At 46.1% G+C, this 14,901-nt stretch overlaps 1 protein-coding gene across 1 annotated transcript; it reads left to right on the top strand.

Moving 5' to 3' along the window:
- Positions 1–2,789: 2,789 nt before the first annotated feature.
- On the top strand, positions 2,790–4,454 carry LOC123082883 (uncharacterized). The gene is made up of 2 exons (XM_044505101.1): positions 2,790–4,010; positions 4,129–4,454. The coding sequence occupies exons 1-2, from the start codon at positions 2,805–2,807 to the stop codon at positions 4,294–4,296; spliced, it is 1,374 nt and encodes a 457-aa protein (XP_044361036.1). The 5' UTR covers positions 2,790–2,804; the 3' UTR covers positions 4,297–4,454.
- The last annotated feature ends 10,447 nt before the right edge of the window (positions 4,455–14,901 follow it).

Raw genomic sequence — 14,901 nt, 5'->3', positions numbered from 1 at the left:
TAATCAAACTCATGATTTTTTTTGAATCCCTGAACTTTTTTCTGAACCCACGAATTTACGAAGAATTTTTTTTGCTTCCTATTTTTTCACGACTGCTCAAGCCGTGAGAAGAGTACCAGGAAAAGCAGAGTTGTTCTGATCGAGTGCTCGACACCACTGTGGGCCAACTCACGAGGGGTGCGCGTGAGTGCCGTTACCCTCCCGGGCACATAAGGAGTTGGGGAGGTGGTCTCGCAGTTTCCTATTTTGACGCATTCTGCGTGAAAATGTCGGCACACAACACAGACGTGACGGAAGTGGTCGAGAAGGACATGCCGGCCCGTTTAGAAGTGAGGCGTGCGTTCCAGTTTTGTGAACCTTCTGGAAGGTTCCAGCCAGTTTTTCTTATTTTTGGGAATCTAGAAGGTTCCTAAACATGTTTTTTAATTTCTTATTCATTTTTTTCTTTTCTCTCTTTTTTCTTTTTTCATTTTTCATTTGTCTTTTGTCTTTTCTTTTGTATTTTTTATTTTCTCCTTTTCTTTTCTTTTGCAGTTTTATTTTTTCAAAAAAATAATAATCAGAAATTGTTTTAAAAAATTGCATAATATTTTTGTTCACAAATTACAACATTTTTTGTAATTGCTAAAAATGTTCCAAGTTTTAAAATTTTGTTCACACATTATAAAAATAATCATGTTTTCAAAATTTGTCTGTAAATTGAAAAATGTTCTGACACTTCAGAAAATGGCCCAATTTCTAGTTTTGTTCACGAATTTAAAAACTGTTCATGTTTTGGAAATTCATTCCAAAACTCAAAACAAGTTCCGGGATTTAAAAAATGCCCGCATTTTTATTTTTTATAAAAAAATTAGAAAATGTTTCGAATTTCAAATAATTTTCTAGCTTCTCAATTCCATTCACAAATTCAAAAAATGTTCTTATATTTAAATTTCGTTCAGGGAATTGCAATAAATGTTTGAGATTTGATAATTGTTCATTATTTTGATCAATGTTCTCATTTTCAATTTTTTGCTATTTTCCGTAAAATGTTTGTGTTTTTTACAAAATTGTATGTAATTTGGAAAGATGTTCTTGTTTGCAATTTCTTTCCGTTCTTGCGGGAAAATGGCTGTGAATCCCAAATAATTATCGTATTTTCATGAAATGTCCGTGGTTAAAATTATGTTCACAATTTTGAAAATGTTCTCATTTCACAAGATATTTTGAAAATGGCTGGCAGTCGAGCATGATAGCTAGTTGGTCACAGCAGCTCGCACAACGCGGCACTACTATAAGTCACGGGTTTGAAACTTAGCGCTAGCGAGTTCCTTTTCTCGCGCTTTTTAATCTTGCGAAAGCCGAATGGGCCGGGCCAGGTGTGCCACCCCTGTGCGTAACGTCGACTCTTTGACGCAACGGACGTCCCATAGTAGCTCCCGTGGTCTCGCACCTTAAGCGCCACAGAGTGTAGCCAATGCTCATGCGCCCATCATGATGTTCCCAAATGCTGGGAATAAAATTGTCATCAAATTTAAAGTTGTCCTCCTCGAGCACGAACTTGAAATCATTTCCATTTAGCTTGACATACACGTCTGCAGGGACGGAACACCAACTTTGTCTTCCCTTTTGAACATCTTTGAACTAAAATTTTTTACTTGGATGCAAAACAGTGCCACGACGGCGCATACAGAGCATATCATCACCCCGAGTTGTGCCAACTGTGGATCCCACTACCCACAAACAAATAAAATCTCAAAGCGGTGTTGGAACCCCGATGACGTGCACCCACACTGGCTTTAGCGGAGCATATCTTGGCCTAGCATCAGTTTTTGATCATTCGATTTAGTGTTTTTACAAGTCCATATCTTTTGAGAGGTACTGCATGAGCTTGTGCGCCACGACATATGACAACATTGTCATTCCATGGTAGAAGAGATCCCATCAGTTCAGAGCCACCACATTTCGATAAAACACTTTGTAGTTGCTCTCTAGACGGGTTAGTCTTGGTGAACGAGAATGTGTAGAGGTTGTACTCCTAGTTGATGTCATCGTTGTTTTTTTGTTTCTTCCGAAAAGTGGATTGAACCCCTGGCTTTTGCATCATTGTGATCACACATCCATTTGTTGTTTGCCGTTGTAAGTAGCCGCTAACAATGAATGTTAGCACCTTGGAAAAGGTTGAGCAATCCAAACACAACATGTGTCGTGGATGTTTACATTTAAAAGAGCAATAGTGGCACAACCATCGACAAAGTAAACTTTAAAAATGAGCATGTGGAGCATGTTAGGTGTCGACACATATAATAGGCCATGACACTCCTAGCACACCTGGGACGAAGCAGGTGAGGAAGTGGCAGCGAAAACGGACGACGAAAGCCGACGACTGTAGATAGATGTTCTGTTGTTGTCCATATAGCCATGCTTTGATCGACTCAAGAAGTTGAGAAAGGAGCGAGGGTGGATGGCCAACGCCCTCAAGCCAACAATGATGGAGAAAGGAGCGGTCGAAAGCTGGACGTCGTCACCAGCTGTAACCATGGTGGAAGAGCACAGTGATGTCGTCCATGGACACGAGGTACAGTACCTCGCCGGTAGGCATGCTCATTCGACTTAACCAACATTTTTTATGCTCTAAGTTGGTGAGCTTGTGTGGCAAAATTTAATTGAGTATGATATAAAATCAATTCTGTACATATAAAATTAGTTTAGTGGGTAAAGTGAAAAATATATATATAATTACTCCTTTGGAAAACATATCTTCATTTCCACATACACAACTTTGTTGCCGTCTCGATCGTTAGGTACAACCTCAGCTAGCTCCCATGGCATCCTCCTCCCCGACCTCCTCATCCTGGTCGCCGGAGAACCACCTCCTAACCAAGCCCACCCGCGTCCGAGCTCTCCGCAACATAGCCCACGAGGGAGGCGACGACGACGACTACGTCTCGCCCTGGCGGGACGCCTCGCGGTCGCGGGTGCGCAGTGTCGAAGCCCTGAGAGCCATCTGCAGGAAGTACTCCATCCCCGACGGCTTCACCCCTCTCCTCGCCGGCGACCGGTCGGCGCGCGCGCCGCCGCCGCCAGGGTCCGTCTGCGTGTACATTGATGCGCTGGAGGCCGGGATGCGCCTGCCCCTCCACCCCTTCTTCGGCGTGGTGCTCGACCACTTCGGGATCGCCCCGGCCCAGCTCGCCCCCAACGGCTGGCGCGCCCTGGCGGGCTTCGTCGTGCTCTCCCACTTCGCCGGCACGCCGCCGTCGCTGCCCGTATTCCGGCACTTCTTCTCGCTGGTCGCGTTCCCCCATAAGCTCTACTCTCTCCGCGGCAAAGACGCCACCGGCGCCGGTTTGCTCTTCCGTCCGACGAAGGCCAAGAATGCGGGGTGGAAGGAGGAGTTCTTCTTCATGTCGTCACCGGCTGCGTCGCCGTGGCAGTGCCCTGTGCAGTGGGGTAGGCCATTCAGGTCCGCCACCTCTGACCCGTCGCTCACCGGCCCGGAGAAGGCCGTGGCGGCGAGCCTGCTGCGCGCTCGAGGCGGTTGCCCGATCGATCTCACGGCGTATCTCCGCGACAGCAACTTGGCCGCGGCCAAGATCATCGGGGCACTATCACCGCCGCCGCCGACTCCTCAAGGTGAACTTCTGAAAAGAGCGGCGCACGCTCCAGCGGAGGAGTCCACGGTGAAGAGCGAGCCGGACTGCGTTGCGCCGTCGCCCAGTGCGCCGTCGTCTTCCCGAAAAGAAAAGAAGCGGAAGCTGCCGGAGCACCATGCAAACGGCGAGAGCTCGGCGTCGGGATATCTCTCTTTCCCGCCGGGCTTCTACCCACATCTCCGGAAAGCACGGACCACCACTACGACCACGAGCACACACGGGAAGCAATGCCACGGCGGCGAAGAAGGGGACAGGAGCGGCTGGAAGGCGGCGAGGCAGCTGCTGCAGTGCATCGTCACGCCGGAGCGGCAGCGCGAGCACGCGGCGTCCAGGCCGGCCGACGTCGTGGCGTCGAGCTACGTGTCCCTGCTCCAGGTGAATTTACTTAAGAATCATCCATCCATTAGCTGTGCGTTCGATTCGAGCATGATTTGTTTGTTGATCTCGACTGACACACATGCATGCCGATGCCGGTCTCGACCGAGTCCTGTAGACGGCGAACGAGGTGGCGTTCTCGCTTGGCTACGCTCTGGAGCTCGAGGAGAGGCTGAGGGACGCTGACGAGCTGCGGGCGGAGCTCCGCAAGGTGAAGGCCGAGCTCGCCGACACCAAGGCCAAGGCGGCGGCCGTGCGGGAGTCCCGGCGACCCAGGGCGCGCTGACGAGTGACGAAGAGCTCTTCGTGAACACCACGTCATGGCTCCTGGTGTCTCCACGGTGATACGCAGGCTGATGGACCTATTTATTTATCTGTTGTTGTTTGATTGTTGACTGATTCATTTGGGTGTCACCATTTCACCAAATTACTATTTGAATACTGATTTACCTATTTATTTATCTTCGAGCTGCGGTTTGACATATTTAGGCGACTAAGTTTTTTTTACCGGAACAGGTAGGTACCGGTGAAAGATCCACCACATGTCGGCAACATTGAAATTGGTGTTGGTTTTAGAGTATAAACTAGCTAATCATTTTTGCACTAGAATACACAAAGAAATACAAAATGGTGTGTGGTCCCCTCTGCATGCACTTCAGTTTTTGTCAGAATATGGATGCATGGTTATGCTCAGTACGTTAACTCTCTCTCCACTAAAATGCACCTATAAATTTCCATAGCAAATCTTTTGAACATTGATATCTTCTGAACCAAAATTCCGTTTTCAATTATTTCTATATATTTGAGTTCATGGCGATAAGATCTTTAAAATAAGACCGATCTCGGATATATTCTGAATAGTTTAAATTTTATAGTTTCATATTTCATTTCGAAGTTGATTTCACTCGGTGAAAAAGACGGCTTTCACTCATTTTGAACTAGATTCCACCCTTTGCAAAAGAACTGATTTCAATTATTAAAAAAACAAGTTCACTCAATTCTATAAACTATCAACTAAAAACAATTTCACTCATTTCATAAAACAGATTTTGGACATTCAAAAAAGATTTGAAATAATAAGCTTCACAAGTTTGAAATAATTAGTTTCAAAAAATTAAAATAACAAGTTACCCGTATTTCACACCAAAAAATGTGCCATATGTATGGAAAACAGATTTCACTCATTTCAAAAATTGGTTCTCAATTTAGGAAAAAAAACTTTTACTTCAGGAAACCGGTTTCACTGTTATAGTGATTGGCGATTTTATGAGCCATCCATCCACTCTGATCTGACGGTGTGAAAATAGGAGTTACGAGGAGTTATAAAACTAAAATTACGGAAAATTATATGTAACGGTGAGACCATTACAATATTTTAGTGGGACCAGTTTGTTTTTTTCAGGGTAAATCCATGACACGATAGCCCGCGGTGCCCACATCGAACCCATGTATCTGCCTAGCCAGCCACGCCGCCGCGGGGATTATGGATCGCCGCCGCATGGCTCAGCCATGGCCACGTCGCCGCCGTCCACCTCCGCCATGGCTGGCCTAGCGCCGCCGTCCATGTGCGCCATGACTGGCCCAGGGCCTCTGTCCACCTCCCCCATGTCTGCAATGGCGCCGCTGTCCACCTCCCCCATGTCTGCCTCAGTGCCGCCGCCTGCTTCCACCGTGCTCACCCCACTGCCATTGTTTACCTCGGCCATGCCCCCCAGCAGATCTTCCCATCACCAATCCATCCCCCTATCTTACCATTCCTCCATCGCCGGCAAGGTCTGCCAGAAGAGGCGGACATGAATCCCCAAGATCAAGATCCAAGAGGACTAGGATGATTGCAGCGTCAGAGAAGAATTTGTAACAATCTACAATAAGGTAAACCCCCTCTTCCAATTTAACCTATAAACCATGGAGAACCGCTAGGCAGGATGAAGGTGGCCACGTCGCCTCTAATTCGCCATGAACAGTACTCGTGCCACCGCCTGTAAATTTCGTGCCCCGCCAGGGGCATTTTCATCATTTCACATACGGGCGTATAAAAGGCAGCCGCTTCGGTGGAGGTAACCTAGCCTTCTGTCCATCCCGCACTCGCGCCGCGCCCCTCTCCTCTCTATCCCTCCAAACCCTAGCTAGACCACGCCCACCTCCCTGCCCCGCCGCCGTCGTCTTCTCCACCCGGCCAGCCATCGCCGCACCTCCTCCACCCGGCCAGCCGCCGCCACTCGCGCCCGTCTCCTCCAGCCAGCCTCCGCCACTCGCGCCCGTCTCCTCCAGCCAGCCTCCGCCACTCGCGCCCGTCTCCTCCAGCCAGCCTCCGCCCGCAACCTCCCCCCTCCCGTTTTCAGAAGGGAAGGGAAGAGAAGAGGGAGAGCGAGCGGGTCAGGCGACGGGAAGGGAAGAGGAGAGGGAGTCGAGCCCCGCGCCTCCACCACCTCGTCTTCGTGTCTCACCCCCGTCCTGGTTTCACCCGCGCCGTGCCCCTTCTCCTCCGCCCCACCTACCCTCCGTCCACCTCTTCTTTCTCCGGATCTCGCCTTTGCTCCCGTTGCTTCCCCTGCACGTGGGCTTCTCCTCCGGGGCGCATGGGGAGTCTCCACCGTACCGACTCCAACCTGCAACCTGTTCCAACTCAGGTTTGTCTTGGCTTTCCTTGGTAGGCCACTGGCAGGAACATGTATGCTGATGTGTTCCTCGGTCCAGCAACTCCCACTCACCTTCCTCCCTATCTCATATAAATTTATCTCTGTTGTTGTGTATTGTAGTGGTTTGGACATAGATTTGAGGGAGGACAAGCCTCGCATGAAGGCAATTTGATGGAGGGAGGCATCCATGACCTGAAGTATATGGATTCAGTGCACACTATCAATTTGATGAAATGCAGGTACAAGGTGTTCTCATTATGCTTTGGTTCTCCAGTCTTGTTTTTTGTTGCAGAACTTGATATTTTTTAATTTGTGGTCATACCAGGCAACATAAGGTCTTTAGTGTGGATTATCTCATCTTAAGTTTCTCATAATCAGTGTTCAGTTGAGCACAAGTACAGTCTTGCTGAAGTTGTGCATTATCTCATCTTAAGTTTCTCGTAATCAGTATTCACTTGAGCATAAGTACAGTCTTGCTGGAGTTAAAAAGATAAAAACTTATCCTTGGCGCAGGAGGAATATGGTCTGAATTTGATTTCCACTGTTAACAAATTCTCGTCTTTGATATAGATGGCATTTTGCACATTTAGTGGGCGTTATTTTTGCAGGAAACCATTTAATGTGCTTTGAATGTAAAATTCTAATCTTTACTCTCTGAAGAATTGCAAGGAGGACAATAGATTAGCTCCTTATGATATCTTGGTTGATGCCATCAGTGATATTTAGCCCTTACTTTGAGTCGTTATTTCGCATTTGCTTCGTCTCTAAAGTTTTGTTCCTGCTGCAGGAGAGATACGAGTGTTGGTTGCATTCGTGCTACTGGCTTGGCCTGAGATGGATCTATTTAGTTCAGGTATATATGTTTCTACCCTGCCTTCCCACATTGTTCTTTTTGCCTTTCAAATTTGCAACACGTTGTCCTATCTATCAGTAGGTGTCGTTCTGCTTGTCCTTGCATGTCGGTTCGTGCGCCTGGGTTGTTGAGCAGGTTAACGGCACATAGGGCATGTGGGTTGTACTATTACTGATTATACGTGAGAAGATGAGAGTGGTCCACTAAATAATTAGAGGGCGACTGGCATAACTGAACCGTTGAAATTACCCTCCTACAGATCATCACTACTTGTTTCCTCTCTTTGCCAACTTTTGGATTAGTTGTGCAACTGAATGTGGGTCTCTTATTTATTTTATTTTTCACTAGCAGAAATTAAAGTAGATGTGTGAACTTGTTGCGGGCGGTGTCCTTCCATGCCGGGGTTCTAGCGGAATGCTTAAGAAATTTCTCATGAAAATGGATGTGCAGAGACATGAGCAAGATCTTCAGAGGGCCAAGATGCATAGGCTATATCTGTGGCACATGTCTCTCTTCTGTTCCAAAAAAGGTGAGTCTTTCCCTTCCTTTCCACGCATCTAATTGAGGAGAGCATATTCTTTAATTTGTTGTTCAGTAAAAATGACATTGAGTTGGTTGAAGCGTGATACCGAAGATGCCAACGGTAACCATGCCTCTTAGTTTGTATTATATATGGGTTCTTTATGCTTGCCTTTAAATCCTTCTTAATTTTCCCTGTGTAGTCCAAGCGCTGCCATCAGCATCGCAAACCACTCGAGTATCTTCATTCCCCACGTAGAACTGTTCAAGAAAAGCACATGTCAAACCAAGTTCGTCTTTTGCTCTGCAAACCTGCTCAAAAATAGTAGTCGTCCATTGAGACTTATTAGTTTATTGTTTCCCATATCACAACAGCGCAGAGGAGCTGGCTTCCCGTGTCAGAGTTGCGTGTACTTGCGGGCTACTTCACCGTCACCAGCCCATCTGCAGGTATGCTAGCTCCTCCTCTTCTCTTCTATGATGCGAATGCACAAAAGGAGAGGCTCAAATCTGGAGAGTAGCCAATGTGATATAGTTTTAAATTTTGTCTTTCTGCTGCAGTATTGTAGGGATGGACATATGGATTGAGTGGTACCCTCCTGAAAGATACACATCTCAGCAGCCAAGAACTTCAATAAAAATGTATATCCCAACTCCTTTTATAATCTTGAATGCTTCTCGGTCAAAGTCGGTGTCACTTCCAGTCTTGGTTGCTACCAGGATGCCAGGTGCAAACTTCATGGAGGCATAATGGCTTTGTACTAGCTTCTCTTGATGAATGAAAGCAGTGCTGCTGAAGTGCTGATATGGACTATCCGAACAATCCACATTAGGTGGGTTTCTGCAATTAGTAAAAAAATGACCAACGCAGTTAGCGGACTACATGGGTGCACTGACCAAGCTCTATTTATATTACCCGTTTTCCGTTTGAGTGATGTTACTTTGCTTGAAATTTTGAGATTGAACTATTAGCTTACTATCAGGTCTGCACCATTCTAGATATCATCTTGACTTTTAACTTCTCCAAACGCAACATTAGATAACATAAATAGGAAAAAAATCAAATTGTGAAACTGTAAGTAATAGCTTCACCTAAATATTGATTTGATGTGTTATTGCAGGGAAGAGGTATGAAATTCTTAGCTTAGGAAGGGAAATCCAACCTGTAATGTGTCGATCACTAACTAATAAACATGAATCTGATGTTGGAAAGAAGCAACTGGATATCAAAGAAAAAGGATCACGGCTCCTCTTACAAATCAGTGAAGTATTCTAATTCTGGCGATCTTAGCGCCGGTCCAGGGTGATTTACCTCTTCCAGCCACTTTCAGTTTGTTCCAATTCAGCCCCCCTCTGAGTTTGTGCTAAAAGAAAGTTCTTGTTAGGGATTTGAGTTTATCCTTTTAACGTGTGCTCGTGCTAGAGCAGCGGCGCTCCCTCGGCTACGCCTGGGTGTTTGAGCTGTCTGTGTGGTACAAGAGCAGCAACCACCACCGCTGCCAAGGAGCTCCAGCTATCACACGCTCACTCTTGCTTCACAGACTATGTATGGTCAGTTCAGGTGATTTTTCCTCGGTGATTGTTGGCACCCAGGATGTTACAGTCTATTCATGATCTGATAATTAGCTAGGAATTTTTGGAATAGGATTTTTATCAGTTAATGTTTCTTCATTTGGTCCAGAAAATTGGAGGTTTTAGGATCTTTGGAAGTTCTTTGAGGCATCACCCTTCTTGTCCGCAGTTGAAAGGTGTGTGTGAGTATGAGAAAAATACTTTTGCTTTACTTATGTTTCAACTTTGGCAAGGCATGTTTGTACAGGTAGTAAAAATGTGGTGCGAATCTTTCTTTTGCTAATTGGGGATTTTGATAGTAGAATGTTGTTTTGGGCTGGTGCTAATAATCATCCAGTTTCAAGGAAAAAATATATGTGTGGTTTCTTTGCTTTACAGAAGATGCATTACATGATGTTTTCATTTTGGTAACCATAAGAAATTTTACATTTGATGGTGAATTTCAAAATTATTTTGTTTGGATTCTGAATCTTGCTAGGCAATGTCGTCTTTGTAATAATTTAAAAGGTGTGCTAGGCAGAACCAAGCCATCCACGTAGGCTATGAATAGTGCAGCGAGCGAGTGAGTAAAAACCTAGCTTCCCCACCCATGGCCACGACAGCACGCGACCGTCCCTCCTTCTCGACCTCCCTCCTAGCCGCCGCCGCCTCCCCCTTCCTCCTCAGGAGAAAAGCCATGAGTTGTTTTACTGAGAAAAGAAACAAGTAATATCACATTCTGAAGGTTCATTTCCTTATATATGGGTGAGGGGTCCTTAAAATTGTAAGCATTGCAGTTTTCTAACCATGTATATGGGTGGTAAGCAGCTAAGCACTTGAGCTATGATTATTGTTGTATGTATGGATTAATAGTGGTAATCATTGTTTGGTTCAGGCCTTGAGCAGCTAAGATAACTCAAATGTGTACGCTCATTCAAAGTAATTGATTTACCTAAAGAACTTGACTGATGATCAGGTGTGCATTTTGTATGCATTGGAATTAGATTCAGAATGCATGATGATTGGTTTCTTTTGTGTTCATATAGGAAGTAGCTTCTCATGCACCAACTTTTTTTGGGTGTGTTGTGCCGAGGAAATCTTATGCTTCCGTGCATACATTTCAGTTGTGTTTATCTAGAGTTTTTTTTCTTACATGACAAAGTATTCTTATTTACTTTGATTCATCTATTTGTAGCAAATACTATTTCTTCGTGCATAAATATGTTGTGTTCATTATTCAGGTCAAATGAGTGAGACCGTCGTTTTTGTATTGGCTTCAAGGGAGGATGATTTGCTGTGTACGTTTCATTTGCTATCAAGGCCATCATGACTTCCATTCATGTACATGACATTCTCTTCTTTTATGACATTCTCTTCTTTTAAACAAGTGTCGAATGTTTATATTTGCCGCCACAAAATATCGTGGGAACCGCTAGCATGTGTACAAAGACAAATAATTCTCGAGGCACTGGCATGACTGGAGGAAAAGAGGTTTTGTGACTCCAGGTTGGGTCGCCATGTGTATATTTATTTATGTATTCATATCCATGCTTGTGCCGTTTCCTCTATTTTTGGGACGCAGTCGCATGCCTTCTTATTTGCTTTGTCAATGTTCGTTTGGGCCCAACTCAATTATTGCTGCTTGTATGTATGTGCTTTCTTAATGTGGTAGATAAATCTTGCTTTAATATGTGCACTTCTAGGTTTGACGCAGTACAGCGTGGGGGAGGCGGTGTCCTCTGCAGCTAGGTCTACTTGCTGGCGACCTCACCATCACCAAACCATCTGCAGGTATGCTAGCTCCTCTTCTATTAATGCAAAAAGGAGATGGTCAAATGAATTGAGTGGTACCCTCCTGAATCTATTGTAGGGATGGACATATGGATTGAGTGGTACCCTCCTGAAAAGTAGTGGCAGGTATGCTAGGGATTTCTTTTCTGCTGCAGGAATGACACTATTGCCCAAATCCTCAACACATATTTTTAGTAACTGAGAGGATTATTCACCTTTGCTGCTGTAGGCGTTCAAGACCTGGCAGGGCTGGGTCAACCGGCCCTTCGTGTTCAAGACCCGGCTCTGATGAGCCTTGACAGCCGTCCTACTGGCTGGACATCTTCATCCTGAGCCGTGTCCGGAACCAGACCAGTAGGGGCACCCTGAGCGAGCACCCTATTGCCGTTGGTGCCAAGAACTTGTGATTTATGGCTTATGTCAATTCCATCTTTATAGATGCTTGTGAAGTACATGGGGGAGGCGCGCATGGTTGATGATTATGTTCTGGGTTGGCCATTGAGAGGGAGGCCGAAGCAAACTCCGTCAGGTGTCAGGTGCACGCCCCCTGTCCCTGTTTTCGTCTCTGTAGCTAAACTTGAGAATTGTACACTTTGGTATATAAAGTTAGTTCCTAAGTTTACATGCAGTTATGAAAGTTAGAGCACATACATGCTTGATTTTACTCCTTTAATACAGGGCATTCTATAATTACTAAGAACTGATTTGTTGAAGTGTGCCTTCCTATTTTTGTTGGAAATATGCCCTAGAGGCAATAATAAATAAGTTATTATTATATTTCTTTGTTCATGATAATAGTCTTTTATTCATGCTATAACTGTATTATCCGGAAATCGTAATACACGTGTGAATACATAGACCACAATATGTCCCTAGTGAGCCTCTAGTTGACTAGCTCGTTGTGATCAACAGATAGTCATGGTTTCCTGGCTATGGACATTGGATGTCGTTGATAACGGGATCACATCATTAGGAGAATGATGTGATGGACAAGACCCAATCCTAAGCATAGCACAAAGATCGTGTAGTTCGTTTGCTAGAGCTTTGCCAATGTCAAGTATCTCTTCCTTTGACCATGAGATTGTGCAACTCCCGGATACCGTAGGAATGCTTTGGGTGTACCAAACGTCACAACGTAACTGGGTGGCTATAAAGGTGCATTACAGGTATCTCCGAAAGTGTCTGTTGGGTTGGCGCGAATCGAGACTGGGATTTGTCACTCCGTGTAAACGGAGAGGTATCTCTGGGCCCACTCGGTAGGACATCATCATATGCGCAATGTGACCAAGGAGTTGATCACGGGATGATGTGTTACGGAACGAGTAAAGTGACTTGCCGGTAACGAGATTGAACAAGGTATTGGATACCGACGATCGAATCTCGGGCAAGTAACATACCGATAGACAAAGGGAATTGAATACGGGATTGATTAAGTCCTTGACATCGTGGTTCATCCGATGAGATCATCGTGGAACATGTGGGAGCCAACATGGGTATCCAGATCCCGCTGTTGGTTATTGACCAGAGAACGTCTCGGTCATGTCTGCATGTCTAACGAACCCGTAGGGTCTACACACTTAAGGTTCGATGACGCTAGGGTTATAAAGGAAGCTTGTATGTGGTTACCGAATGTTGTTCGGAGTCCCGGATGAGATCCCGGACGTCACGAGGAGTTCCGGAATGGTCCGGAGGTAAAGATTTATATATAGGAAGTCCTGTTTTGGCCATCGGGACAAGTTTCGGGGTCATCGGTATTGTACCGGGACCACCGGAAGGGTCCCGGGGGCCCACCGGGTGGGGCCACCTGCCCCGGGGGGCCACATGGGCTGTAGGGGGTGCGCCTTGGCCTACATGGGCCAAGGGCACCAGCCCCAAGAAGCCCATGCGCCTAGGGAACCCTAGAGGGAAGAGTCCTCGAGGGGGAAGGCACCTCCGAGGTGCCTTGGGGAGGATGGACTCCCCCCCCTCCTTAGCCGCACCCCTTTCTTGGAGTAAGGGGCAAGGCTGCGCCTCCCCCCTCTCCCTTGCCCCTATATATAGTGGAGGGGAGGGAGGGCATCCACACCTGAGCCCTTGGCGCCTCCCTCCCTCCCGTGACACCTCCTCCTCTCCCGTAGGTGCTTGGCGAAGCCCTGCAGGATTTCCACGCTCCTCCATCACCACCACGCCGTTGTGCTGCTGCTGGATGGAGTCTTCCTCAACCTCTCCCTCTCTCCTTGCTGGATCAAGGCGTGGGAGACGTCACCGGGCTGTACGTGTGTTGAACGCGGAGGTGCCGTCCGTTCGGCACTTGATCATCGGTGATCTGAATCACGACGAGTACGACTCCATCAACCCCGTTCACTTGAACGCTTCCGCTTAGCGATCTACAAGGGTATGTAGATGCAAACTCTCCTCCCTTTCTACTCGTTGCTGGTCTCTCCATAGATAGATCTTGGTGTTACGTAGGAAAATTTTTGAATTTCTGCTACGGAACCCAACAGTGGCATCATGAGCTAGGTCTATTGCGTAGATTCTTTGCACGAGTAGAACACAAAGTAGTTGTGGGCGTTGATGTTGTTCAATATGCTTACCGTTACTAGTCCAATCTTGTTTCGACGGTATTGTGGGATGAAGCGGCCCGGACCGACCTTACACGTACTCTTACGTGAGACAGGTTCCACCGATTGACATGCACTTGGTGCATAAGGTGGCTAGCGGGTGCCAGTCTCTCCCACTTTAGTCGGAACGGATTCGATGAAAAGGGTCCTTATGAAGGGTAAATAGCAATTGGCATATCACGTTGTGGTTTTGCGTAGGTAAGAAACGTTCTTGCTAGAAACCCATAGCAGCCACGTAAAACATGCAAACAACAATTAGAGGACGTCTAACTTGTTTTTGCAGGGTATGCTATGTGATGTGATATGGCCAAAAGGATGTGATGAATGATATATGTGATGTATGAGATTGATCATGTTCTTGTAATAGGATTCACGACTTGCATGTCGATGAGTATGACAACCGGCAGGAGCCATAGGAGTTGTCTTTATTTATTGTATGACCTGCGTGTCATTGAAGAACGCCATGTAAACTACTTTACTTTATTGCTAAACGCGTTAGTCATAGAAGTAGAAGTAGTCGTTGGCGTGACAACTTCATGAAGACACGATGATGGAGATCATGATGATGGAGATCATGGTGTCATGCCGGTGACGATGATGATCATGGAGCCCCGAAGATGAAGATCAAAAGGAGCAAAATGATATTGGCCATATCATGTCACTATTTGATTGCATGTGATGTTTATCATGTTTATGCATCTTGTTTACTTAGGACGACGGTAGTAAATAAGATGATCCCTTACAAAATTTCAAGAAGTGTTCTCCCCTAACTGTGCACCGTTGCTACAGTTCGTCGCTTCTAAGCACCACGTGATGATCGGGTGTGATGGATTCTTACGTTCACATACAACGGGTGTAAGACAGTTTTACACAGCGAAAACACTTAGGGTTAACTTGACGAGCCTAGCATGTGCAGACATGGCCTCGGAACACGGAGA

Source organism: Triticum aestivum, chromosome 4A (assembly GCF_018294505.1).
Source record: "Triticum aestivum cultivar Chinese Spring chromosome 4A, IWGSC CS RefSeq v2.1, whole genome shotgun sequence".
Classification (NCBI taxonomy): domain Eukaryota; kingdom Viridiplantae; phylum Streptophyta; class Magnoliopsida; order Poales; family Poaceae; genus Triticum; species Triticum aestivum.
The sequence above is the reverse complement of the archived record's forward strand: the minus strand, read 5'-3'. Positions and strand labels throughout refer to the sequence as shown.